Here is a 26,145-nt window from a genome sequence, read left to right as displayed (position 1 = left end):
TTTTACTTATTCTCCTTAAGCTACTCATTACTACTTTTCCTTCTCCATCCATCCGTGGGCAACTGCCCGGATGGTCGGCACATCATGTCCACGGTTCACAAATTGAACAGGGGTCAAAGTTCGGAATCAAGTCCGACTCTAATTGGCTTTTGGTTTGGACAAACTCAAACGAGTCTTCATGAGGAATGAATGGAGGCGTGCGTGCGTGCGTGTGTTCGTTTCGATTTACAAATACGCACATTTTAACAAACACATTCCTTTAAAGAAAATACCGTCTCACATACAAATTTCACAAGACATAATCAAAGACATGGCTTTTTCTTAATCTACTTTCATTAATAGCAATATTAACACCACGGTAAAGTTGCTGAAGTTGTTAATGAAACCTGCCAACAATGAGACTATAAAATCAAAAAGTGATTATGGATGTAATTATGTCCATAAGCTGTTTGTGATCTTTTGAGTGTGTGTTTGTGTATGTGTGTCTGTTGGGGGGGGCTCCCTAGACAGATTAGGGGTTCAGCCATTCTTGATGTTTCATCTAGTAGCTCTGTCTGCAGGGGCTCATCCGATTACTGAGTCACTCTCAACTCTCTCTCTCTCTCTCTCTCTCGCCCTCTCTCTCAATAGCCCACACATCCAAAGACCACAAAAAATCAACAACACAAAGACATAGAGCATTATGCTTAAACACACGTAGGGACTATGCAAATAGGAAGGGACGACATACGTTCCCACCCACCACCCCTCCAAAGGCCCATACACACAAAAAAACAACTGCAATGTTGCATCTTCCATGTTGGTTTCTGAATGCCACAAAGACGCTCTAATCCTAATCCCCTTCTGCTAACAAATACCAAACTCTGGCCATATCAACTATATCCCTTTCTTCATCAATCGCCCCCTCAAGTTTACTCGCGCTATCTACCTTTACGCGTGCTGTCGAGTAAAACGAAAAGACAACCACCCTAAGCCAATACTTTTTTTTTCCTGATAAACAATGCGAAAAAGTGAACAGTTGATTTAAGAAAACTAACGAGGGTTACTACAGAATTATTTTAAGGTGAGCTGTGCGTGTTTTTTTATCTTATTTATATTCAAGTTGCCGCGTCGCTGGAATTGGGATGATCGATGGAATGAGTTGCGCTTTCCAGTCTTAATGGATAAGCCAACAGAGACATCTAGAGGTGAGAGGTTGAACTGCAATGCTTTCGCTACAAAAACGAAGGGTAAGCATTTTTTCCATGTCCCAGGTCCTTAAAACAAATGTAATACTGTAATTTGAGCTAGCCTCGAAGCATACGTAAATCACCAAATTGTTAGGAATCAACATTAAAATTCTCTAATTTACACTTGTAATACTGCATCATTTTCATATGTACTCATATTCAATGCGTGTTTGGTTCTGAAACGTCACTCACCAAGTTTATACGTCAGCACATACAACACCGTCCAGGGGGTGCCGGGCACTGCCAGCATCTTCCTCCACACCCTCCAGGGCCTGACGATGTCTGCCCCCTGGCTCCCTCCTCTCCGGCCCCCGTCAGTCTGCTGCTGGCACCTCAGCGAGTCCTCGTCCAGCACGGGCGCTCCCCACACGAACAGGGCGACACCGGCGTACACGAACGTCAGCAGCAGGAACATCCAGCTCCAGCCGGCCACGTCGATCACGGCCAGCAGTCCGCCGCCGGCGAACACCGAGCCGGCCTTGTAGCCCACCACCTGGGCCGTGTTCCCCAGCCCCAGCTCGCCGCGGCTCTTCAGGAGGCCCACCGCCGCCCCGTCCACCGCGATGTCCTGCACCGACGCCAGGGCGTTCATGACCAGCAGCGTCCCCGCCACCGCCCAGATGTGGGACTCCGGGGCCAGCAGGGCGCTGGAGAGGCAGGTCAGCGCCAGCCCGGAGACCGTGCCGACCAGCCAGCGCCGCTTAGAGCCGATGCGGTCTATCAGGGGCGCCCAGAGGACCTTCAGCACCCAGGGGAAGTAGAGGATCTTGGTGAAGCCGATGCGGGTCAGGGAGTGGCCGGCCCCCCGCAGGTAGACCGGGAGCAGAGACGATTGGAGCCCATAGGGGATGCCCTGAACAAAGTACAGCAGGCCCAGGAAGACCAGCTTGTCATTCATCATGTGTCCCATGGCAGCTTTTGGTGGATAGAGCAGAGACTCTGCGGTCCATAGGGCAGGTGGTTATTAAGGGGTTGTAATAAGGGCTAAGCAGAAGGCTGGGTGGTGGTACTGGTGGGGGTACTGGTTGTGATAGTGGTGGATCTGGACGGCTGGGCGACCTGGGATGATCAGAGAGGGACATGGATAGCTTTAGTTGCACCAGTGCTGAGTTGGTAGGCTATAGGGTTCAACATGCGCTTAGTAATACTAGACGACAAGAACATTGCTATAAGGGACCGCCGCGGTCCTGCCATAACTAGTGGATCCACTGTCTCTGACTGTAGGCAATGTCAATGAGGCCACTGTTTCTCATGCAAACCTTCCATTTCACACGTATTTCACCGTCGGGTAACATTGGCTGAACTGTATTACTTGTGTCGAGGTTCTTTAAGACAGCATGCCTTGGAATGTTTATGGAAAACCAGCGGACGAGCGCTGGGCGGAGATTTTCAAAGCAGGGAGATTATAAAAAATATGTCAAATATGTCCGTTTGCCGTTTGTCAAGTCAATATGTTAACCTACTTATTATTTATTTATTTCAACCGCTAACCGCCCGTAATAACTCCAAGTATTATTTTTTTCCCACGCAATCCACCCAACCCGTGGATTAACCACGGTGTCCGCGGGTATGACGGCCAACCGCACATCTCTACTATCTTTACTTTAATAGTTAGTTTCTTTACTCGTAAGTTAACACGGCCCGTTAGCTCCAGCGTCGCGGGATTCCCTCCGTCACCATGGATAACGTCATCGGTTCCCTCCAAATGTTCTGGTTGCGAAACTGTCGCGCGGCGATTTCGCCGTCGAGACGAACATCGCAGGTCCAGCGTGTCACATTACAAGACTCATCTCGTCTCGCCCGACTTTTCAAAATCATGTATGACTCGCAAATGTGTCTGCGACGAACGAATCGGGGACAAAATCGGACTGAAACCGTGTAGTCTGAACCAGCCATAAAGAGCTTGACCCAGTGACAACTGATACTATCGCTAGCTCACTTTCAGACTGCTAGTTAGCCGAAACAGCAGCCAGATGACTGATGACACTGACGGGTTAGAAACCAATGAACAAATGTCTTACGGCGGGTGGTTAATGGCTTTTCACTGTCACTTTTGGCTGGGGTGGTTTTCATTAAAACAGCCTCCAGGATTCATAGACCGCACTGAGCAGGGGAGGCGCTAGCCCGACGTTAGCTGCACATGAGACTCCTGCGGGGCAGCGGCTGTTGACATTGCGCGTCATCGAGGGCTCCGGGTTGCCAGATTCGCCAACGAAAACCCACATTAAACCCCCTAAATTCCAAGTTATTTAAAGGATCTGGAATGTGGTTTAATTCCTTGGATTTTTTCATTTTGTTGCAATTGCACAACCAACCTCGAATTGTTTTTTCCTTATGGTAAACATCAAAAGGTAAAAATAAAGCCCGGTATCAAGATCTGCTGTTCAGCACCCAAGCTCTGGAACTCCCTCCCCCCACACATAAAACAGTCAGACAACCTTACAACCTTCAAGTCACAACTCCCCCCCAAAACTCACCTGTTCAACCTCGCACACAACGTCTAACGTGATTGTTTGTTTGTTTTGTTTGTCTTGTTTTGTTTTACTTTTTTTTTGTTTATTTATTATTAATTTTTTCCACAATTTCTTGTTTTTTTTTAAACGATGTATGATGACTATATGCTCTGTAGGTGACCTTGGGTGTCTTGAAAGGCGCCTCTAAATTAAATGTATTATTATTATCTATTAGGATTTTTTTAAGGCTCACTATTTCGCCTTCAATTATTACTAATTTAAAAGCTTGGTATGTAAATAGCGGTTTACATTTTTATTTTAGTCATAGTGATATTGACAGATGTAGCAAAGTTATAGCCCCTCTATGTCTAGAGGCCACTTCTCTAGCTATTAGTAATAAAGAGGAATGTAATCTGATGTAAATTATTTTAGTCTATGCTACTTCTGATGACATGTTTCAAGCTAACAGTTATGAATGGTTTCTTCTCATAATGGACGACACCAAGGTTTTATGAGTTTATAGAAAGACTACAAACACGGCCACTTCGCCATTTCAGCCAAAGCCAAGACAGACCAAAGGTTTACCTGGGTAAATTAGAACCTTTAGGCGTGGCTTATTCACCATTCTACCCATTTCCAATATAAACTATGAAGTCCATACCTGGTTCGAGATATTCTTCATAACCATCTCGAGACGCACTCGTTACCTTGTGCGTCGTTGTAAAATTAACCACGTGTTGAGCATTTACCTCTTCGAGTCTAGCCCGAGACGACCATACCACAAAGGATCAAAGTAGTTTTTCATCAAACCGCAGTCTGTCTTGGATAGCCTCTAAAACGTTACAAGAATCATAGAAACTGTAGCACTAAAAATCGAGCACACTTTTTTATTTTTCTCTTGCTTGTAACCCACCCCCCCATAGCAAAATGCAGGGATTCAGAGAGAGAGAGAGAGAGAGAGAGAGAGAGAGAGAGAGACAGAAAGAGAGAGTATAGTCTTTGGTGGTTAGAGCAAAGGCTCAGCAGGGTGGAGGAGGTGAGAGGTCGACGAGGGCAGTGGGATCAAACTGTGGTCGCCACGGAGCGGCTCAGACAATAGAGCCGCCGATCAGGGTGAGTTGGAGTGACCAGCGCGGAGGACGGCCGCCACAGACCGGCGTCCTGCCGCGTCCCGCCGGGCGGCTCGCGCGGCCGCGTGTCCGCCCCTTATAGAGCCGGTGAACCCAACGCTGTTCGATTCTTATTAAAACACGGTAATTAGGACATATTTTGGTAACATTTAAAATAGCATAGGATGTTAAACATATCTTTGCTATATTAAATGTTAGATACGAGTTCAGATTCAAATTAAATACAATTAAATTAGGTTTATCTAGTTTGGTTCTAACCAGAGATTAAACAAGCACTCAAGTGAAGTGTAAAAAAATACAATAATTTATTATATGAAAGATATGGGAAATGTAAGACATGCAAACCACAAACTATCATCCAAAATCAGACACAGAAACTAGGGAGCTCTTTTATTTTAGCCTACTTTTATTTCGACATAACTACTGGTATTAAAGATATACAAAAAAAAAATGTATATATTATTTAGGTCAGTGGATTTCACTCATATCACATAAGAAGTCTCCCGATTTGTTTGATGGCCTATACGTCTCCGCCTTTCTGCTTTGTTCTCAGATTGTGGTCCAGTAAAGAAAAGGGAGAAGCGCTGGGCCAATTTGGATGCAGACGATGGATCAACTTGCGGCGCATCAAACTGACGAACAAACCGTCGGCCTGCTTGATGGTCTTTTGTTTCAGGGAAATCAACATCATAATGTATTGCAAAAAAGTTGCCCACTAATGATTGGGAGGAAAGAATGTCTTTGTGTACATCTCATGTTCTACCCCTTAGCGTTTAATTGTGTTGTAGTCTACCTATAATCTTCACCGACCGAAGGGGCCGTTATGGAGAAGAGATTTCCGTTTATATACATCGAGCCCAGCCAGCCTTTTTGTTCGCCCAAGTACACGTTAGATATACAATTCAGAAAATATTATTGCTTTAATATTAAAAAAACATGTTTGCAGGGAAAACCATGAAGACCTATTCATTAACCTGACAAAACTCAGTTACTTGCTTTCCTGATTCTATTTTTGGTATTTGGTATTGAGGTCAAAATGTTTTACCACATTAGAATATATGCCTTTGTCCCTTAATAGACTAAGCCTTAAATACAATGCCAGACATATCTTGATAGGATTGGAAAGCAAAAACAAAATTACAAAATCACTTTTCTTATCTTCTATGACTAGTCATTCACAACATGTTTATTTTAGGATTATTTGTGTGCATTTACATTATTGAAATCAGTTGATAATTCTTCAATATAAAAATTACATTATCATATTCACACTTTACTTACCGCTGCTTTCTTGCCATACATGACCCCAATGCCCCGAGCACACTGGAGCAGTTACGGATATTAGCACCTCTTCTTAAATTGGAAATATATTTTGTATTGAGTTATGACCCAAAGAGAATCATGATACTGAAAGATTAATATTCCTACTTGATAGTAAATGCAAATAAAGAAACATTTAATGTTTTTACTGTAATTGTGGTTTCATAGAAAAAAATGTATTACAAGGAGAGTGAAGCCATAACTATTTCTAATTACCTTCTTGGCTTTACAAACTGTCACCCTATGTACATTTTTTTCAAATGTTCAAGAAGTATAAAAAACAACATGAACCTTAAAAGCCAAAAGTTATAGAATCCAAACAGGGAGGTCTTAGTGTCTATGAAAAGATTATTGTGGACATTTAACACCAAAACTCAGTAGTGACCAACCGAGTAAAAATTGCAGAAATAAGGAAAGAGGAATACGTTGGCAACAACTCGGAAATTAAAACCATTCCAAACCGAAAAAAGCTCTGATGAATGAAAGCTTAGATTAAGTTCATGCATGAAGATCCAAGTTCGGCGTACATGTACATTTTACTTCAACAAAACAAACAATCAAATATGCAGATGCATTAAACACATTTTGTGCATTTTAAGAGAACTTCTAAGAAACCCCAGGTGATTTACATATTTCCAGTAATTAGTTCCAGCAGGTTGCTAGGCATGTTGGCGTGTGTCTGCTCTACCACAGTGTCCATGGTGGTTGGTTAAGAGGGAAGGAGCCCAAAGAGGAGACATTCACCGGAATGGAGATCACAGCCCAAGGCAGCGCATGTCTCTGGAGAGATCGTCTAATCATAAGCCTAGGAGAATAAATAGGAAACAATGCAAACAAATGTGTAGTGGTCAGCAATGGACTTTTTTTCACCCACTAGCCATATCGGTTAGTTGGGTGGGTAAACCTCCTGGAATCTTTGGGGAAACCATGACAATTCAATTGAAATGCATTCTAATTGCTACCCGGATAGAAAAACGGAAGCAAAAAAATGAATGCATTGAGATGGCATGGTTTCCAAAGATGTAGACTGCACAAATATGGCCGCAATAAATATGGTCTGTGTAAGAGTAATCATTACAATGGGATATCAGCAAATGTACCCAAAATCTGTAGACAACAGGACACTATTTTTGGTAATGGAATAGTTCTGGTTCCCATTGTTTGTTGCCCGTTAGAAGTCCCGGTAGAATGAGCAATTAAGTATGCAGGTAAACAGTAGTTTGGAGGGCAACCATCATTATTTTTCTAATAAGCTTTGATGAAATTCCCCCAAATGTCGCATGGACCTGAAACACCTACAGAATATATGGATGTTTGTGTATTCTTTTGAGAAATCTTCCACTCTGCGACTAATGAAACAATCCCGTTGTAGACTTTGTCCATCATCTCCAACTCCATTGTTGAGTCTTAGGTTGCTAATTGGAGTGTAGCCCAACTAAAGACCATCGCCGTAGGAGGAAGTTTTACTGGATCCCCGTTATCCGGCTACAAACAAATATTAACATTTGTCCCCAGAGATAAATAGTTGTCTGACAATAGCCAATTGTTTCCAAGAATGATAAAGGAGACAGTTGTATGTGTAGCTTACCCATCACGCCCCAACAGGAACAAGGCTGGAATGCTTGGCATGGCAGTACTCCCATCAGCCACCATGTCCAGGTACAGATTGTCGTTCTCAACTACGTTATCTGCAATAAGCACTGCTTTGCCTCCTGCCTCCTCGACTTGTTGGGCCTTGTGGACAAAGGAACACCCCCTGGAGTTCACAGATTAAGAAAACAAAATAATTACAAGTCCATTATGAATATAGACAGAGGTATTGGGTATGGTTGAGGTCTTTGCAATAAATATTTTTACAAATAATTACAGACAGAACAACCGACTGACAAAATTACCCTGCAACTACTGAACATACTAACATGCACAATTATGTTTTTCGCGCATTTCAATTACTCAAATGTTATACACAATATTATGTAAAAACATCAAGAGTGGGTGCTCTGGAATAATGTTCCACAACTAATAGCTTCAAACAGAAAACAACATACCCTCTTTCCAGCAGGATCACCTGTCCCTGAATTAGATCTTTGTTCATCAGTGGTTCACAGCCATCAATTGGATCAGCTAGCACAAGTAGGATCTCATTATATGAAGAGGTCTATAGCAGCCAAACAGAGGTATGAGCAGACATTAGTCATACTGGTTAGAATATTCTTCGTACACGATATTATATTCCAACTGTAAGGGCTTCAACCTTCAATACTCACAAAAGCCCCGCCAAAGTCTTTAGCTGGGGCCGCACTGAAGACGTAACCAATATCTTCAGGACTCATAACCCGGAAGTACAGCAGTTCATTCAGCCCGAGACCTTATGTGTAGAAGATACATCTGAAGGGGTCATTCATTGATCGTATACATAAACGTTATACTATATCGTCCACAGTGATTTCATCAGCACTACTGTTTAGATGGAAAACAGGACTACACGCTGCGACCGCGTGACGTCTCTCCAATGCATCACAACAAACCTGACACAATTATTCTACCTCCGACTGTTTGTCATGACACCACTGCAGCAGTAGCAGCAAATCACCCTCAATATCCCGAATAACAAATCAATACGGGTTATGATAAGGTAACGTTTGCTAAAACGGTAAACACATGGCTGTAGAACAAGGCTTTAACTGGCTGAATAATGAGCTGCAATGTTTCGCTCACCTGACAAGAGCTGGAAATGCATGAAAACCCCCCAGAGCAAAAAGCCCCACGCAGTTGTCCGACCATACTTAACCATGGTGTCGACATTTGCATTGCACGTTACGCTACAAAGTCCGAAAAACACGGTGCATTACAACCGTTTAATGGGTAATTGTGCCTTGATTTAAATCAATTGGTTTAGGAGAGGGCGGAACTCGCCTGTGTTGTTAGAACACTTCCGTTCTCTTTCAAAATAAAGGTCCTCAGCTGCGCAGACCACTATGGAATGTCATTGAATCAAAAAAGATAAATAGATATGCCTATGAAATAAACACAGCTATTCGATTCTTACTGAAATAAATAAATGAGGCAGGACATATACATATAATTACATCAATTAATCAATGTAGTTTAATAAATGAAACAATACATTTTTATTTATGGGAAACTTTTCCAGAATGGTTTTATTGATGTCTGCTCTGATATTGTGGGGGGAATCGGTTTGATATTATCGGGCGCGTAGTGTGTGACATTTACCGAGTTTTCAAAGAAGGCGCGGATAATCGGACAGGAGAGTCTTCATGTGGGGTCCCCCCGTTCTGAATCACCTATGGACCAGCGACCCGACGCAAGACCAGACTGAGTAGACCAATCATGTTGTCGTGTGTCGTACCGAAGTCGGCCCCGACTTGTGGGTAGTAGGAGCCCCATCTGACATTTACACAAAAATCAGCTGCCTCGCAATTGCACCCATAGACATGCTAGTACCTTGGATCTATTATACTGTATGTTCTATTGTATGTTCTGTATGTATGTTCTATCTACTGTTTGTCCGTAAGTAGTACAACCCACGAGACTACCGTCTATCCATGTGTACATTATAACTAATTACCACCTAATGTCAGTAACTCAAAGGATCGAGTAGGGCGGCGTAGGCCCTCCTCGGCCAGACCCCAGAGTCCGCCTGAGATTTGGGGGTGTGGTTGGGGAACACCTCCATCAGGTTCCACTGGAGGGGGGCGTTGGAGCCCCCTTTTTGGCCTCGGCCGTCTCGTTGGTGGGAAGGGTGTCAGTCGCAGGACCGCCGGTGATGGCCCTCCGGACCCGGGCGCTCCCCCGCCCGGACTGGAGCGTCACGGTGTCTGTGCCGTAGGGTGATGGCTGCCCCGGCCATGTCCATCCGGGCACCCCAACGTGACAGCAGGTCCAGGCCGACGATACCCGGGTCCCGGATGTTGGCGAGCCAAAAACTCGTGCACCACCTCCAATTCACCGGCCCGGACGACGAGCCCACTTCCTGCCCCTCATGCCGGTCTCCTCTCCCCCCCCCCCGACACCGCGGTCAGCCGGACGCTGGTCGGCTTCCAAGCCACTGGGAGGACACCAGGCGACCGACAGTGTCGACCATCGTTGCTGCAGTCCAGGAACAGCCCAACCAGGGCGCGCCGACGTAGCGGCTGCGCAGCAGGGCCGACCTCGAGCCACAACAGTGTCGGCCGCTGAGGCCGATGGAGGGGGTTCCCCGACCGCAGCCAAGAGGGCTATAGGGCTGACTCTTGGGTTCGGCAGAGGAGGGCCTATTCCGCCCACCGCAGGAGACGGCCCAACCAGGGGGAAAGACTGCGCCGCAACGGGGTCGCCACTAGCAGGGGCCCCCCTTCCCAGAATCCTTCCCAGATCCTTTGCGGCACTCGGAACCAGCGGTTCCGAGTGCCGCAAAGGATCCTGGGAAGAGTCTAACTTTTATTAGCCAGACATTTCAGCGCCCTCCTAGGTCCTTTGTGTCAGGGACAATGTGGGGGGGTAAAGAGAGTATACCGAGGTGGTGGTATATTTGTGTTGTTGTTGGCGCGTCCGACACAGCCACCAAGACGTTCATGTCGATTTGTGAGATGGAGGAAGATTAATTCTGTGTAACCTGTGTGTGTTCATTAAAGGTGAAGCGTGTTTGCGGCGCGAGAGCGGTATAACCACTGCTGCCACAATATTATATATATATATATATATATATATATATATATATATATATATATATATATGTGTGTATACAACGGGGGACCTAAATCCAGGATCTGGATTTAGGTCCTGATTGGTTCCCAACTGTTGGAGCGTATGCATAACTGCTATGACGCCCGATCATTTTGTGAAAGTTTGCATATCACTCCGCGCCTGGAGGTAGAAACAGTTACAAAGTAAAACATATGTTGGATGATGGAGAGGGTGTAAATGTTGTTACTCCGGGAGTGAGCAAGGCGATGGAGAGACTAACGAAAGCTTAGGCACACGGCGAGTGAACTGCTCCATATGATAAATTGCCGGCGAACCGCTCTATCGGAGCCTTCTCTCGGAGGGACGCTAAAGTGTGTTGCATAGCGACCGTCGATGAATAGCGCTAGCCAGGAGGGACTACTTTTTTGTATTCTTGAATGAAACGGCTACTTTGACTTTCTTGGTTTCTTTTTAAATGTAGTGTGTCTATGACTTTCGTTTCGCCATAACAGTAACCGTTGTATAAAAGCAATAAATCAATTCAGTCAGTGGCATGTGCTCATTATACCACTGTGAAGGGGGTCGCCGGCCCTCCGCTGCGCGTCGGGGCCGGACAACGCCCCTTAACAGTGGTATAATGAGCACATACCACAGCCTGGCGTGATCTATTGCTTAAATATATATATATATATATATATATATACTGTATATAAATTCAGTCTTCTTTTGGTGCTGTTGCTTTGGTCTGAGTCTGTGAGATAACTACGCCCCACTAATTTGAATATTATGAATGGAAACAGAAATAAATGTTCCATTAGGAAATACAAGTCCCCTGAAATAAAGGACTGGAATTATGAAATAAAATTAACAACGGTGAAAAACACCGGGGCGTTGATCTCTGACAAATCTTTTGATATTCGGACAGCATACAAGCTCAGTATATCAATATCACATAAAGACAAACAGCGGTTCGCTTTATAAATATACTCGATTTCACTTCTCAGCCAATGCGCTGCTCCATTGCAGGCTGTTATGGTCTATTGAAAAACAATAATTACTTATTGAATAATTTATTGACAGGGTTTAATTCATAACCATGTTCATTTATTTAATATTGACTTAAATGGCATTCCATATTACGCAGACGGTATAATAAAAAGTAGAAATGTACATGGAATAAACGTTTTACATGACATAGATACATAATGGACAAAAATAATAAATACACAGCATTAATTTTTCCAAACGTGTGAAATGCATCATAGGATACCTAAGTAGGCTTTGATTCGAGGACTTAACCAAGTACCTTTCAGGAGTCAAACACACCCATTCAGAGAGAATATAAAAACTAATTCTGCTCCAGTGGAGGATCCTTGTTGTGTCTTTGTGGCTTGCATTTGTTCTTAGAATTCCTCTTCTTTGGTGTCCCTGGTTTCCTCACCTGCCACGAAGAAAACAAGAAATACATATTAGAAGTAAGTTCCCATTAAGACAGTTAGAAGGAGAAATTGTCATCTTTAAGCTATTAAGGAGAAACCAGGGGTCCTTCCCTTATGTGGTTGCTTATGCTGTTGACAATGAAGAGCAAAACTACAGATTTGTGAGTTTTAACTGCAACTATGCTTTGGTTCCATTTTGAGGGTTGTCGTACGCCATTTTTACCACTATTTGCCATCATTTCTGCTGTGCCAAACCATGATGACAAATATGTGCCAGAATGTGGAAGCTTGATAATCACAAGACGATTTTCTGTTGATATTTTTGTTATTGTCAAGAACAATACTGTTCATAAAAAAATATACGGGAGTAATTAGGGGAGAACCTTGTTGGATATTTAGAGCTTTGGACAGCATATCTTTTTAAAATTATTTTAACGGTATAATTTCTGCTACTGGATTGGACTGGACTTGAGTGATGCTAACAATCTTAACATTTATTCTCAATAAATATCATCTCCTTATCTTCCGCGTCATAGCAACAGATAAGTTGCCACTGATCTTTTTTAGTCGCCTCGGTAATGAACTGCTACCTAAATTGAATCACAGGTGAGCCAGGAAAAAACTATGACAATGACTGAACAAGCAACTTATATATGAGTAAACAAACTTTTAATCGAAAGTGCTGGAGTCAAATACATAGAAATACAAACACATTTAAAAAGTGAGAGAAGACAGAGCCAGAAGAAATTTATATTTTGTGTTCCATTATAAATAAATAAATAAACCAATAATGCATCAATAAATAATCAGAAAATTATATATATATATACATATATTAACTCCCTTTGACTTAATTTTGAAGCCCAAAGACACAATTATTTGCACTTTATGATTAGAGAAAAGCATGGCATGTCAACATATGTGTGCAGACAAGTTTAAGCTTGAAAGGAAAGAGAATATAGGGCATGACAGGGTGAGAATACTCAGATTAAAGGTTTACATGTCTCCATGGAGTCCATTCACTCCACTTTGAGCGCACCACGGCATCTCTGGACCGAACTCTGAGTTTGCTGATCTCCCTCGGTATCAAATGAGTCTCTGAGATTATATTCTGAAATGAGAGATTAAACACAATTCAAAACCTTGAGAGATAAGGCCTGTGTCCAAATGTTTGTTAGTGTGTATGAGTTGTTGTTCTTATGTTCTGTGTGTGTGAATTTACCTTGCCATTGTGTCTGGACACATATTCTATCTCATGCTCCAATTTGAAGTAACTATGCGGCTTGGACCAGCTGGCCGCTGGTTCTATGCTCACATTGAGTTGATGACCCACTTCCTGACATTGGACTATCTTGGGACTCTCTGGTCGAACTGTAGAGAAATTAAGAGAAAGCATAAGAAAACAAGTCAGAAAAACTCATAAATACCAAAAACTCACCATATGTATCATTCTTTAAATACAAAAATATATACTGTATTTATGGGCTCAACATTCTACCTTCATTACAGATTTCTCATTATCATAAATATACCATCATTACATACTGCAGTTGTTATGTTTAGTCTGTACTGCCAAACCCCTCCCCTGGAACCCCTGAATGGAGTCTGACTTACTAATATCCCTGAGAAAGAATGTCTTGTAGGTCCTGTGGAAGATGTAATCGTTCATGGCCTCAGCGGTGACTTCTATCCTCGTGGTTTCCTCCATGGATGGTGTGAGGGAGTTGGACAGCTCAAACATGAAACCTTGCCCAGGGTGCTGCTGACTGGAGCTGGTGATCCACGAGCAGTTCTTTCTATTTTCAGAACTAGAGATGGGTAAAACACAGAGGACAATTGCTTATTTTCATAAATAAATATGTAGACTGTCTGATCTATACTTATGCCTGAGCGGTTTTATCATGATGGGAACTTGGACATTTTTAAATACATAATCACTGTAATATTGCTTTTGAATATGGTTGGATTTGTTGAATGTACTGACCAGTCCTTCCCCAGACCGAGTCGTACGGCGGTATAGTCAGTATCGCCCCAGTGGCAGTTGAAGGAACAGTTATACGATTTTGCCCAGCAGTTTAACATAGAATCTGCAAAACGACAGAAAATTCCATTTAGAAATCGCCTCATATCATAGATATCACAGACTGCTGCACTTCTCGTTGTTGAAACTGCTATTTCTACATCTGCTGAGACAACCCGATTATCACTCATCACTCAATGATGTACAGGGGAAGTTAGTGTCTTATCTGTGCCCGTAAATAAGAGATATGTTCCTTCAAATGTTGAAATACAAACACATTTAAAAAGTGAGAGAAGACAGAGCCAGAAGAAATTTATATTTTGTGTTCCATTATAAATAAATAAATAAACCAATAATGCATCAATAAATAATCAGAAAATTAGTGTCTTATCTGCTGAGACAATTTTCTGTCATGATCTGATCTGCTTCCACCTGACTGTTCTACTAGCAATGTATGTGGATTTACAAATGAACTTACAAATTAACAAATATATCATTGAATTTATCTAATGAGTGTGGTCATTGGCTATACCTACCTTTTTGCATGAGAAAACATTTAAAAACCTCAAGAGAATACATTGTAAAAGCCTCCATTATACCTGTGATGCTCCAGAATGAGATGACAGGAGTGGACAAAATAAAACTCTTACCAGCACGAGTGTCCTGTGCATCAAGGACCAGATGGGCGGACCACAACTTTGTTTCCCCACTCCAGCAGCTGTATTCCCCCAACTCTGGTGTGTCCTCATAGGCCACTTCTAGTCTTCTCTCAGTCCCCTTCAACGGGATCTTTTGGACATCTCCATGTGGTATGAACACCCAGTTGACGTTCCCGGTAGTCGCTGAATCACAGGTCAGACTAACCGTACCTGCTTTAGCCACGAACACTAGACACACAAAATGCATGTGGATGCACATATATACACACACACACACACACACACACACACACAATCAAGTAATATTCATGTGTAGATATATTCTTAAGAATAAATAATAGATCACAAAAACACCAATGTATGAGAGAAAATGAATACCGGCATTGTCTGGAAAAAAGGTGAGTCCATGGGCTAACTGCAGGAAGGTCCACAGGACAACAAATATCCAAGATAACAGAGGTGTCTGAAGCATAAGGGACATCATATTTTCACCAAAGATGAGAGAAAAATTGTCATCAGTGTTTGACTATTCAAATGGATAAAGTACAAATGATTTACCACCTGTGTGAAGCAAGTTAAATAGAAAAAATACCTTAAGGTCATTATCATCTACTACATAGCTTATGGTGTTTCCTTACCATTTTAACTCAGGCCAACTTAAGAGGTGCTCTTGCTTAAATCATTTGATGGTTTGATGGCTTTTATATCATTGGCAATGTTTGTGGAAACATTGTGAACAAGCGATGCTTGTGGGCAGAGAGAGGAACTGGGTGGGTGGACGTGTGACCACACTGCATAATGAGTTTGGTAGTGTCCAATCGAAACCAGTTGTAAACATCATTAGGAAATAACCTGTCTATAAAAAAGTAACCACAATATAAACATCAAGTTTAAAGAAAAGGTTAATAACAAAGTGACATAGTTAACTTAAATAGTTATCTTAAATGTTTCAGGTAATATATTGCATCTATTCAAATTAAAGCGATTGATTACTTGAGAGGGAGACATTGTGCACTGAAGCTATTCCTAGAAGTCTGCTCTCAGAGTTTCTGTGGGGCGCCACTCTCGTTTCCTCAATGCTGATTTGCATGACAAAATATTTTTCGCTGAGGCAAGGTTTTTCTTACTAAACATTTTATGAGAAAGCTTTGGTGGGTGGTAAAGGTTGAACTCATGATTTGAATAAAGAGCAGAGAAAACTATTTTTGCATATTTAAAGGGCTACAATTCGTCATGAAGTATAGAAACCTAATTCCTTATTTCTGTTCTACAGGACATTCCCTGGCAAAATTTCCCCTCATCTAAAACTGACAACTGCATACTTAATATTCTAAATGAAAAACAAATTGACACATAATGGCTCTAACAAAACTGTGTCAATTGTAAAAAATAAATACTGTATAATAATGGAATGTTTATAATACAATTAATATAATAAAAATAAAATTGCTATAGCGATAGGCCTAACACCTAAAGATGTAAATGGTGACTGCCCTAGTAGGCCTAAATGTAAACCTTTCCCAAATTTGTTTTGGTTAAAACTGACTTAGTACTTAATATTCGACATAAAAACGAATTGACACATAATGGCTCAAACATACCTGATGTCAATTGTAAAAGTAAAAACAGCATAATAATGCAATGTATATAATAAAATCAAATCACTATAACGGTAGACCGACTGAATGAATCAATGTCATCTTTCCAAATCTGTTTGGGTTCCCAAAAGTAACCCCTGTGATGCTGTTAAGCATTCATCATACTAACCATATATTAGAAAAGGGGTCATGAATGAATTGAAATGAGTTTGATAATACCCCTCCACTGACATTAGTCATACTCTGCACCTAGCCGTAATGTCAATGTTGTCATACACAGGGAACCGGTATGCTCTTCCACATCTTTGATGGATTTGCATAATTTACATGGCACTAGGATAACTGGTCAATATCAAATTCATAGTTCCATGTTATCGAATCTCCGATGTACAATTTTGCTCTATAATGGACTGATGCGTCAAGAATTTAAGATTGACATTTATCCACGATTTCTCTCCCAGGTTGTTTGTCCTAAATGTAGGACTCAGGGAGTGCAATGCCATGCCTGTTAACACCATCACATGTTCATAAAAGCTTTTTAATTTACAGCCAAAAGATTTCAACCAACAAGTGATAGAACTTAAATCTTTATTACATGGTGATAAACACATTGGTGTCAGCATCACAGCGAGAAGGGAAGGGACAATGGACTGCACATTCAGTTCACCAAGACATTTACAGGGACAACAGAATAAGGCAAATCAGACATTGATATACGTTAAAAGTTGTCATAAAAAGGGTCTATTTTACTTATTTTTGCCCAATTGTTCTCGTTAAACGGCGAAGAGCAACTTGCCCCCGTTACCCATAAGCAAAAGCTAAAACATTGTCAAATGGAGTCTTGAAAAAAAGTGGTGGTATTTTCTCCTTAGTTGGCCTCGTTCTTTGATGCTTCATCGAAGTTCTCGACAAGATCTGAATTGGAAAGATTAACATATAGTAAATGTAATTTAAATGAAGGGCTTAGGAATACCAAAAATGAATTGGCTAAGAATAAAAATGGGTGCCTGCAAATCTGAGAATGCAATCCCATTAATAGGGCTTAACAAGAACTCCATTAAATCAGTACATATTATGGTTTGAAGAAGAGATGAACTTGAGTATCGGCCGATAGGAGTATATAAATTGTAGCATTGTAACAACTAATAGCACTTGTTCTTATTGAAGGGCTCAATTATGATGACAGCAATGTAGTCGGTTCATATACTATAGATCATTTTTCTCGGAGGAATTTACGATACTGCTATTGGAACAACTCTAGTTTGAAGCCAGTGTTTCAGTGAGACTGAAACACTACGAGCCCCTGTGGGTGAGGGCCAAGATTCAATTCAGCCTTTTTTCCCTAAGCCTGAGAAAAATAACTTGGCCAAACATTTCAAATTTAAAAAATCCTCTATGCCACAGCACCCCATCAGGACTACAGATCGGAATATACTTTAACCACAAAAAGGACACCATAATCTAGTGCAGGTACTATATGGAAGTCATCTTCAAGGTAGATCGTTCTTTGTTCCACCAATAGCCCAACTAAGCTTTTTCCTTAAAAATAATATTAAAATTAATAAGATAGTCGAGAAGTGATTTGTGGTTGTACATACCCGGAACGTCGTCGTCCTCCTCCTCCTCATCAACGGTAACCATGGGGGCCTTGTCTCCTGCTATAATAAGGGATATGAAGCATTTTAATTCATCAAACAAGGACCCAAGCTCCACAATAGAAAAGCTAAGATAGAAAAATCGGAGAAAACAAATCAGAGTAAACTAGTTTATCCTGCCAAGAAAAGAAAACACTCCTAATGGCATTGGATGCTCTTGTTCCAGGCCGTTGAAAGCAATAGAGGACATTTCTCATTTGATTTATAAATTGCTGTCGGGATGTTGATTGAATATCGACAAATATGACAAAAAAAGCTTCCAAAATAAATTGCCTTAATACAATTAAATCTTCTTTACCAGGCTTAGGCAGGGTCTCTGCTAATCTCCTCAAGCTGGTTAGACTGTCAGCCCCGAGCTGGTTCAGAATTCCTGGAAGCATCTCTGTGAGCTGCTTGTTCTCTGCATGCCCTGTGATGGTGAATGTGTTGGCAGCCAGAGAGGCCTGCACCTTGGGGTTGTTAAAGTGGATGACGGTGCCCTGGTTTGTGAACATGTTGACCTATAGGGACACAAGAAAGGACAGAACCTAGTCAGGACCAGACTACACATATATGGAACTCAATGACACCAAAATTCCGAATTGTTTTCTGAAAACATGTTGCATAACATGACTGAAATTAGTACACGCTGCGGTACCTCTTCAATGCCAGAGATGTTGTTGACTCCAAGTTTCTTTAGGGAGAACTGGAGTTTTTTGTCGTCGGCTGAAGCCGTTCTGTGCACCACCTTCTTCTTTCTGCGGGCTGACCCCTGTAAAAATCAAAGCCGCAACATTTAAGAAACAGTCATTTTGGAGAGACAAACCAAAACATACTCCTTTAATCGTTAATCCTTACCTTGCCGCCTATGCGGACTTGCGCCTGCAGTTTGGCGAGCTTCTCCTGGTTCATTATAAACTCCTTCATCTAAAAAAAAAATAACCACAAGATAGGTCAAAGTAAGGTAATCCATAATGTAACTTGGTCAAACAGCAGTTTAATTGATATTTGTTCAAATCAAAATAACCTCTGATGGAAATCACCGCCCTTTAAAATTGATTCAAATATCAATTCAATATAAGGCAAGTAATGGGTTGCTGGTTGAAACGTCCAAATACTCAATCTCCTTAATGACATTTATTCGGAATAAAGTATCACAACTGCTGTAGCAGAAATTAAAATTAAGCTAAATTGTAGTTGAAAATATAATGTAAAAATGTAGGACGCAGCTGCTCCAACCACTAAAATAGTAGCACACCTGTTTGAGGTCCCCCGTTTAGTTGAGCTGTCTAGAGGAAACATGCATATTGGGGGCAGGGCACAGGCCATTACGTTGAAATTGTGATGGCCTCACTTTATAAAGGACGACAAATGCAGTGTTTCACGAGAAACTCATTTCCACCGTCCGTCACTTTTTAGTTTGTATGGGGAAGGCGAGCGATTTAATCTGCTGGAAAATTTAGCTCTCAAATCTATTCAACTGATTTTAGCAACTGAGCTAACTGGAAAGCTAGCGTCGGGCCTCGGCCCATTTGATCCCGACTACAGGCACTTTAGTATGTTTCTGCCACTTTGGGACATACGGGGCAATGCAAAATCGTTACTTTTCATCACACGCATAAGTTATGTACCCGATGAAAGATGTAAAGTCCATATAACTCTGAACTAACCTGGGAGTATGTAAACACGCGGGTCCCACTGTCGGCGGAAGCAGAACGAAAGGATGAACGGAGGAAGTGACGCAGATAGGTGGACAGTTTGCACACCAGCGCACGGCCTGCACATTATGCGTGCACGCAATCATTTTTCGGTGCGTCCCCCATTATGTGACAGTGCAGCTCGATTTTTTTCAAGACGCGTATGCTACAAATTTGTATCCGGGATTGTACACTGCCGAATGTCTCCCTTTCCATTGAGAATATATTATTAATCTATATTTGTTATTAAGTCAATAGAGAAACCCCAAATCATTGATACCTTTATCATCTGCGCTGGGATTGTGTTTGCTTTTCTTCTAAAAATCGAATATTAATTTACATAGACGTAAACAACATCTGGGTGTAATATTAAGTATTTCTTTATTAATGCCCCGTTCCATGCCATAACATTTAGGAAGGTATTTTTGTTATAGTCGCCATTGACAGAGATGACATTTCAGTAAAAGGTTTGTTTTTGTTCAATATATATGGAATCATTGTATTATTGCATTTGTATTTTACAAATTTGGCTTTTATTATTTTGCAACAGTATTCTGCAGCCTTGAACTGTACTGTCCATGTCAACCGACAGTGACCAATAAAGTTTTAAGCGGAAGTGTTTACGATACTAACATGGCTGCCTCCCTTGGATCCCAACGTGATAATAAATGGTGACAAATTATTACAATGAGTACCTTAATGTGATCTTTAAATTCATCGTCAAACCTTTCTGATTACTTCAAAACGTGGCACGGCAACATTTGGAGTTGCGGGATTCATTACTAAGGTAAGCAGCAATAGTAGTTTAACATCGTGCGTATTTTCCGGTGAACACGCTGGCTCGTTGTAGTGGTCGATACTTTTAAAATAACACTTTTACGTACGTAAGACATTTGCATATACTGTATGCTTAATATATTAATGTTTGTCTTGAGTACAACCCAGTTATTTCCGTCGGGGTATATAAATGTTGTGTTTTGTCATTACCGTTAACTAACGTCCGGTTGCTAGCACGCTAAAATGTATTCGCAATCTGCAACGTCTACGCTCCTGAATTTATAACGAATCAAGTTTATTTTTCTTTGGGCTGAACTAGGCACACACGTCTATTCTCTATAAATTTCACCACGGGATCAAGAAATGGCGTCATTCAAACCTACACGAATCCAGGTGTACCCCAAGTTGGGAGAGAAAGTCACACAGGACACTCTCTACTGGAAAAACTACAAGGTGAGCTTATTGATATATTATCTTTTACCTTGGGCAGGAAATGTCGATTTTAGAATAAATGTTGCATAAATACCACTATTGCTGATTCTTAACCATTCCACCTGATTGCTTATCTGACAGGCTCCAGTGCAGATAAAAGAGTTTGGGGCGATCACAAGTATAGACTTCTCGCCTTTAGCGCCACACACCTATGCTGTAACAGCTTCCACAAGGGTATGTGAACTTCTATTTTATCCATTAAGTTATGTTTGAGTTGTTGTGACAGTTGTTAAAAAAAAAAAAAATCTTACCCATTATTTCGGACATTCATGTTTTTATCAATTGCACAATAATTAACATCAATGATACACTTTATCAACAGGTTCACATATATGGACCATTCTCCCAAGAGCCAGTAAAGACCTTTACACGATTTAAAGATACAGCGTACAGCGGCAGGTTCCGATCAGATGGCCAGTTGCTTGTGGCGGGGTGCGAGGACTCGGCAGTTCGACTGTTCGATGTCAGTGGCAGGGTGGCCATCAGAATGTTCAAAGGACATACAAAGTGAGTGGATAAGCATCAAAGTAACTGGAAAGATTGTCACTATTTAATTCTTCTAAAACCCTAAATGCATAAAAATAAATTTTGCAGTACAGAATAATTATTCCTCAATAATTGACCATGCCAGCTGTCAAAGAGAAACATTTCATGTTGCATGTTTGGAATTGTAAAATAGTTTTTGTGTGTCGACTTGCAGGGCTGTACATGTAGCTGACTTCACCTCGCATGGCTATCAGATCCTGACGGGGTCAGATGACTATACATGCAAGCTTTGGGATATCCCCAACTCTGCTGAACTGACCTCTTACAAAGAGCATACAGATTACATCCGCTGTGGAATAACAAGCAAACTCAACAGAGATCTCTTCTTTACTGGTAAGATTCTGTGTTAAACCATTTTTGTTCTTTCCTATTTTCTACAGGTTATAGTTTGTAGCCAAATTGTTGCACACACTCTATCCACCATTCAGTCCAGTGCAATTCTGATAATCTTGTGATCAGTTTTGAACCAGTATTGACTTGGCCTGCCTAATGGTCTGATACAGTCCTAAAATCCAAATTACAGAGTGAGGAGGGTTGCTGTCAATTATGCGCTTAAGACCAATGATTTGTTTTGTCTTTCTCGTCCTCAAGGTTCATATGACCACACTCTTAAACTGTTTGATGCAAGGGTTGACAAGAGTGTGATGAACATGGACCACGGCCAGCCTGTGGAAAGTCTTCTTCTTTATCCTTCAGAAGGACTCCTGGTCTCTGCAGGTACCAAGTGTGCTCTAATATGCCTCCTGTCAGCCTTACTTCCTTCTTCGTCCATCTACATCACGCTGTCCTCCCAAATCACAACAACATTACTGACGCGATATCTCATCTTTCAGGGGGCCGATATGTGAAAGTGTGGGATCTTCTGAAAGGAGGTCAGCCCCTTGTTTCTCTAAAGAACCACCATAAAACCGTCACCAGTTTGTGTCTCGGCAGCAATGGGCAGAGATTGCTGTCCGCCTCTTTGGACAGGTGTGTTTTGGAGAGGTTTCTATACAATATCACATTCCTAAAGTAGGTGTTTAATGTGAAACGTCAAATAACAATTTTCTCGTCCTTTCTAGACACGTGAAAGTGTACAGCACGACCAACTACAAAGTCGTCCACAACTTTGATTACGCCGCGTCTATCCTGAGTTTGGGCTTGGCTGTAAGAATCTAACTACCCTCTGAGCATGCAAGTCCAACTGCATTGAAATTAGACCTAGGGATGTAGTATATATAAACCATGGATATGTGTCTCTATCCTTCACTCAGTTATACTTCACTATAAACCTGCCTCCTATTCTTATTATCTAATCCTAATATCTGGGTTAACATTGCATTGACATACAGTTTTGTATGCATTAGACACTTAAATTGTATGCTGAGCCTAGAAAAGCAGTATACAAATGCATTGTGTTTATTAATAAGACTATTTGTATTTTTAGCCAGACGACGAGTCCGTTGTCGTGGGAATGACCAATGGCATTCTGAGCATCAAACACAAGAGGACCCCTGAAGATTCAAAGGGTGCAGTTCAGCAGAAGCGCCAGCCAGCATATCGCATTTTTGTTAAGGGGAAGAATTATGTTCCTAAACAGGTGAGGATCTTCCAGAATCAAATTACCTTTCTTTTCTTATTTTACCTTTCACTACCAAATTCACATTTCTCTTTAAAGGGGCTGTTCGGAATTTTGGACCTAGGGCCTGATTCCCAAGTTAGCCTTGGTTTTCTTTATCATTGGAGACACTTTTCAACATATTTATTTCAGTCCTTCTAGTTGCAGAGTTTGCTCGTGCTAGGCTAGCCCACGGCAACGGGCCATACTAGCATGCTAATAAAACAATCTTACCCACTCCGCAGTACACCCAAGGCAAATCAACTATAACGCCAGACTGTTGATGTAAATGTCTGTTGATAGAATAATGTTAGAAATAAAACCAACTCAGCACTAGGGTTATATTCCTGGTAGTAGGCTACGGCAGCGGCGGACTGATACCTAGGTTAAATTCCAGAGCTGTTGAGAAAGTCAAAATGCGATGATTCATGCGATGCGAGGTTAGTTTTATTGCTAACATTATTCTATCAACACAGACATTTGCATCTATTGTCTGGCGTTATAATTAATTGACCTTGGCTGTACTGTGGAGTGGGTAAGGCTGTTTTATTAGCAGGCTAGTATGGCCCGTTGCCGTGCGCTAGTCTAGCAGGAGCAAACTCTGCAACTAGAAGGACTGGATGAAATGTGTTAAACTGTCTCCAATGATGAAGAACACCAAGGCTAACTTGTGAATCAGGCCCTATGTCCAAAATTCCGATCTACCCCTTTAACTATTACTTCATCGCTTCCACCTTCCACCTTCCAGTATTCTCACGTGTGTCTTATCTACAGGAAGATTACTTGGTCAGTAAGCCAGTAAGGCAATATTTGGCCAAGTATGACAAACTGCTCAGGAAGTTTAATGTGTCCAAGGCATTGGATGAAGCTATGGAGGTAAGCACTGTATTCTTTTTTGTTCTTACCACAGATGGGTCCTATATTTCATTTACTTTAGTCAACCTCCTTGTACACACTGATGCCATGGTCTAAATATATTCTACTGGTCCATTATGCAGCAATGGACAAGACTCAGGAAATCTGAGATCCCAATGGCCGTGATCAAGGAGCTGGACAGAAGAGGAACCCTGAAGAACGCTCTGGCAGGGCGAGACGAAAAGGAGCTCTGCCAGTTGCTGAGCTTTGTCATAATGTAAGACAATACAAATACTTCCCAATTTTTTTTTCTCTATTAGGTTCAATATTGGAGCCAAAAATATGATAATCCACAGTTTGTTCTGTTCAACGTATTGGAGGTCGCTTAACATTTTTAGGATTCAGCCAATGTGTCCGTCTTTTTGTTGCTGACTGTTTGTGATTCATGGGTTTTGGTTCGTATTCTTCCTTTTCACCACTCTAGGAACTTGGTTGACACCAGGTTCACTGCCACCCTCACCACGATGGCTGAGATGCTCCTGGACATCTATCAGTCCACCGTCGGCATGTCGTCGCTGGTGGACAGACAACTGCTGCGTCTGCAGGAGCTGCTGGACAAGGAGACGGAGTACCAGCAGGAGCTCATGGAGGTCCTGGGAATGTTGGACGTGCTGTTTGCCTCCGCCCACCCCAGGAAGGAGGTGACCCTCCCTGGTGACGGGGCCAATGGTCTGGCCAAGGGAGGGATCCCTCATCGGCCAGAAATACAGGCATCATGAGAGGATGTGGGACCAAGGCTCTGGAATACCTAATCAGGACATCAGTGCCAGAGAATTTAATAAACGGAAGGAAGCTTAATGATGTGATAGAACCTGCCATGGACATCAACTACATGAAAAAAAACATTTCCATACACTTTGTTGACGTTTTAACACAAAACCTATGAAGCCACATTGGTCAACAAAGGGCATGTTTTCTTAATGTATACATACATTTATGTATAAGCCATTTTCTGGATGTTTGGTATTGTGTGAGGCTTATATGGGAACTAAATGTCTAAGTTTCCATTGTAAATGTTTAGTATGATATCGATTTGTATGATATCGTATGATAGTATGATATCGATTTGCTGATATCTACCTTGTATTATGATATATTCCAAAGTTTTTGTAAGAAGATGGGATTAAAACGATGTAATAGGACGTGATGTGTGTTTGTGTGTTCGATCGTTGTCCATTTACCAATTCTTCCATGCGGTTATCTTTAGCTTGATAGCTCACTGCCATGTCCACTAGAGATCGCTGTAGTCTAAAAATCCATAATTACTCTGAGGTAGGCTTTCATTTCTTATCACTAGAAACGAAATGGTATCATCCCCGCGGTCTTGCAGAAGTTCATCTCGAAGTCCCAAAGGACCAGACTGGACGCAGCCCTGACGTACAGTAGCTAACCGATAGCAAGATATTGAGGTGGTGCAGATAATACGGACATTTCCACATTATTTGAATTCCAACCATGTCATGCTAAAAATAAGGTAAGCCTGTATGTTTAAGATTGTATGATATGGTGTGTAGTATCAGAAATCACCGTAATACTTGATGCACATTTTATGTCAAAAGCAACAGGTCTATTAGTAACTTCCAAGTTGATTAAAAGCACAGACGAATTTACTTTGAGATTACCATTTCACCAATACGGACGTTATCTCATCTTAGTTTGTTTTGTCCATTTGTTAGTTTAATTTACTAATGAACGGACAGCTGGGTTTCGTGGACTAATATCCCCAGCCGATCCTCCTTATCCGCCTTGAGGATCGCTGGTTAAAGATCGATGAGGTCCTGTCCCGTTTATGAAATGACCCCTTATAATAAACAGGTGGACAGAAGAGATGTCATGGTTAAATTCAAAACATTTGAACTACTGCACTCAGATGTGCTTAATTGCAACTTTGATAGGGTATCGTCTTATAAAGTCCAGGATCAATCGTGATAGTGCGCTCTCTACAAACATACA

At 41.6% G+C, this 26,145-nt stretch overlaps 6 protein-coding genes across 7 annotated transcripts in view; 2 read left to right on the top strand and 4 right to left on the bottom strand.

Annotated features, from left to right (window-relative positions):
* Positions 1-806: 806 nt before the first annotated feature.
* On the bottom strand, positions 807-3,568 carry mfsd3 (major facilitator superfamily domain containing 3). The gene is made up of 2 exons (XM_056602418.1): positions 3,251-3,568; positions 807-2,288 (listed from the first exon to the last, which is right to left on the bottom strand). Exon 2 carries the CDS (start codon positions 2,137-2,139, stop codon positions 1,414-1,416), a length of 726 nt encoding a protein of 241 aa, XP_056458393.1. The 5' UTR covers positions 2,140-2,288; positions 3,251-3,568; the 3' UTR covers positions 807-1,413.
* A 1,635-nt stretch (positions 3,569-5,203) lies between these two features.
* LOC130391760 (protease-associated domain-containing protein 1-like) lies at positions 5,204-9,071 on the bottom strand. The gene is made up of 5 exons (XM_056602018.1): positions 8,851-9,071; positions 8,400-8,500; positions 8,181-8,290; positions 7,721-7,888; positions 5,204-6,937 (listed from the first exon to the last, which is right to left on the bottom strand). Exons 1-5 carry the CDS (start codon positions 8,924-8,926, stop codon positions 6,817-6,819), a joined length of 576 nt encoding a protein of 191 aa, XP_056457993.1. The 5' UTR covers positions 8,927-9,071; the 3' UTR covers positions 5,204-6,816.
* A 2,830-nt stretch (positions 9,072-11,901) lies between these two features.
* il12b2 (interleukin 12B 2) lies at positions 11,902-15,621 on the bottom strand. Of its 2 annotated transcripts, XM_056602896.1 has the most exons (8): positions 15,575-15,621; positions 15,315-15,399; positions 14,928-15,164; positions 14,242-14,344; positions 13,872-14,065; positions 13,480-13,628; positions 13,258-13,368; positions 11,902-12,259 (listed from the first exon to the last, which is right to left on the bottom strand). In XM_056602896.1, the coding sequence occupies exons 1-8, from the start codon at positions 15,575-15,577 to the stop codon at positions 12,167-12,169; spliced, it is 975 nt and encodes a 324-aa protein (XP_056458871.1). In that variant the 5' UTR covers positions 15,578-15,621; the 3' UTR covers positions 11,902-12,166. The 2 variants fall into 2 exon arrangements, with proteins under 2 accessions (XP_056458871.1, XP_056458870.1); XM_056602895.1 differs by lacking the exon at positions 15,575-15,621 and having other exon boundaries at positions 15,315-15,489.
* Positions 15,622-17,108: 1,487 nt separating this feature from the next.
* On the bottom strand, positions 17,109-19,943 carry LOC130391655 (transcription factor BTF3-like). The gene is made up of 6 exons (XM_056601882.1): positions 19,839-19,943; positions 19,027-19,095; positions 18,827-18,940; positions 18,488-18,689; positions 18,133-18,192; positions 17,109-17,449 (listed from the first exon to the last, which is right to left on the bottom strand). Exons 2-6 carry the CDS (start codon positions 19,093-19,095, stop codon positions 17,403-17,405), a joined length of 492 nt encoding a protein of 163 aa, XP_056457857.1. The 5' UTR covers positions 19,839-19,943; the 3' UTR covers positions 17,109-17,402.
* Positions 19,944-20,474: 531 nt separating this feature from the next.
* Positions 20,475-25,332, top strand: utp15 (UTP15 small subunit processome component). The gene is made up of 12 exons (XM_056601694.1): positions 20,475-20,652; positions 20,962-21,095; positions 21,216-21,308; positions 21,457-21,641; positions 21,835-22,013; positions 22,272-22,397; positions 22,514-22,649; positions 22,742-22,826; positions 23,107-23,259; positions 24,052-24,153; positions 24,276-24,409; positions 24,617-25,332. Exons 2-12 carry the CDS (start codon positions 21,006-21,008, stop codon positions 24,909-24,911), a joined length of 1,578 nt encoding a protein of 525 aa, XP_056457669.1. The 5' UTR covers positions 20,475-20,652; positions 20,962-21,005; the 3' UTR covers positions 24,912-25,332.
* Positions 25,333-25,535: 203 nt separating this feature from the next.
* Positions 25,536-26,145, top strand: part of LOC130391504 (rho guanine nucleotide exchange factor 28-like) — a 40,654-nt gene continuing 40,044 nt past the window's right edge. Inside the window, exon 1 of the mRNA XM_056601691.1 lies at positions 25,536-25,666. The gene's annotated coding sequence lies outside the window, so the exon portion shown is untranslated. The remainder of the gene's footprint in view (positions 25,667-26,145) is intronic.

The sequence above is a fragment of the Gadus chalcogrammus genome, chromosome 11, assembly GCF_026213295.1.
Source record: "Gadus chalcogrammus isolate NIFS_2021 chromosome 11, NIFS_Gcha_1.0, whole genome shotgun sequence".
NCBI lineage: Eukaryota > Metazoa > Chordata > Actinopteri > Gadiformes > Gadidae > Gadus > Gadus chalcogrammus.
This window is presented reverse-complemented; position numbering and strand designations above follow the sequence as displayed.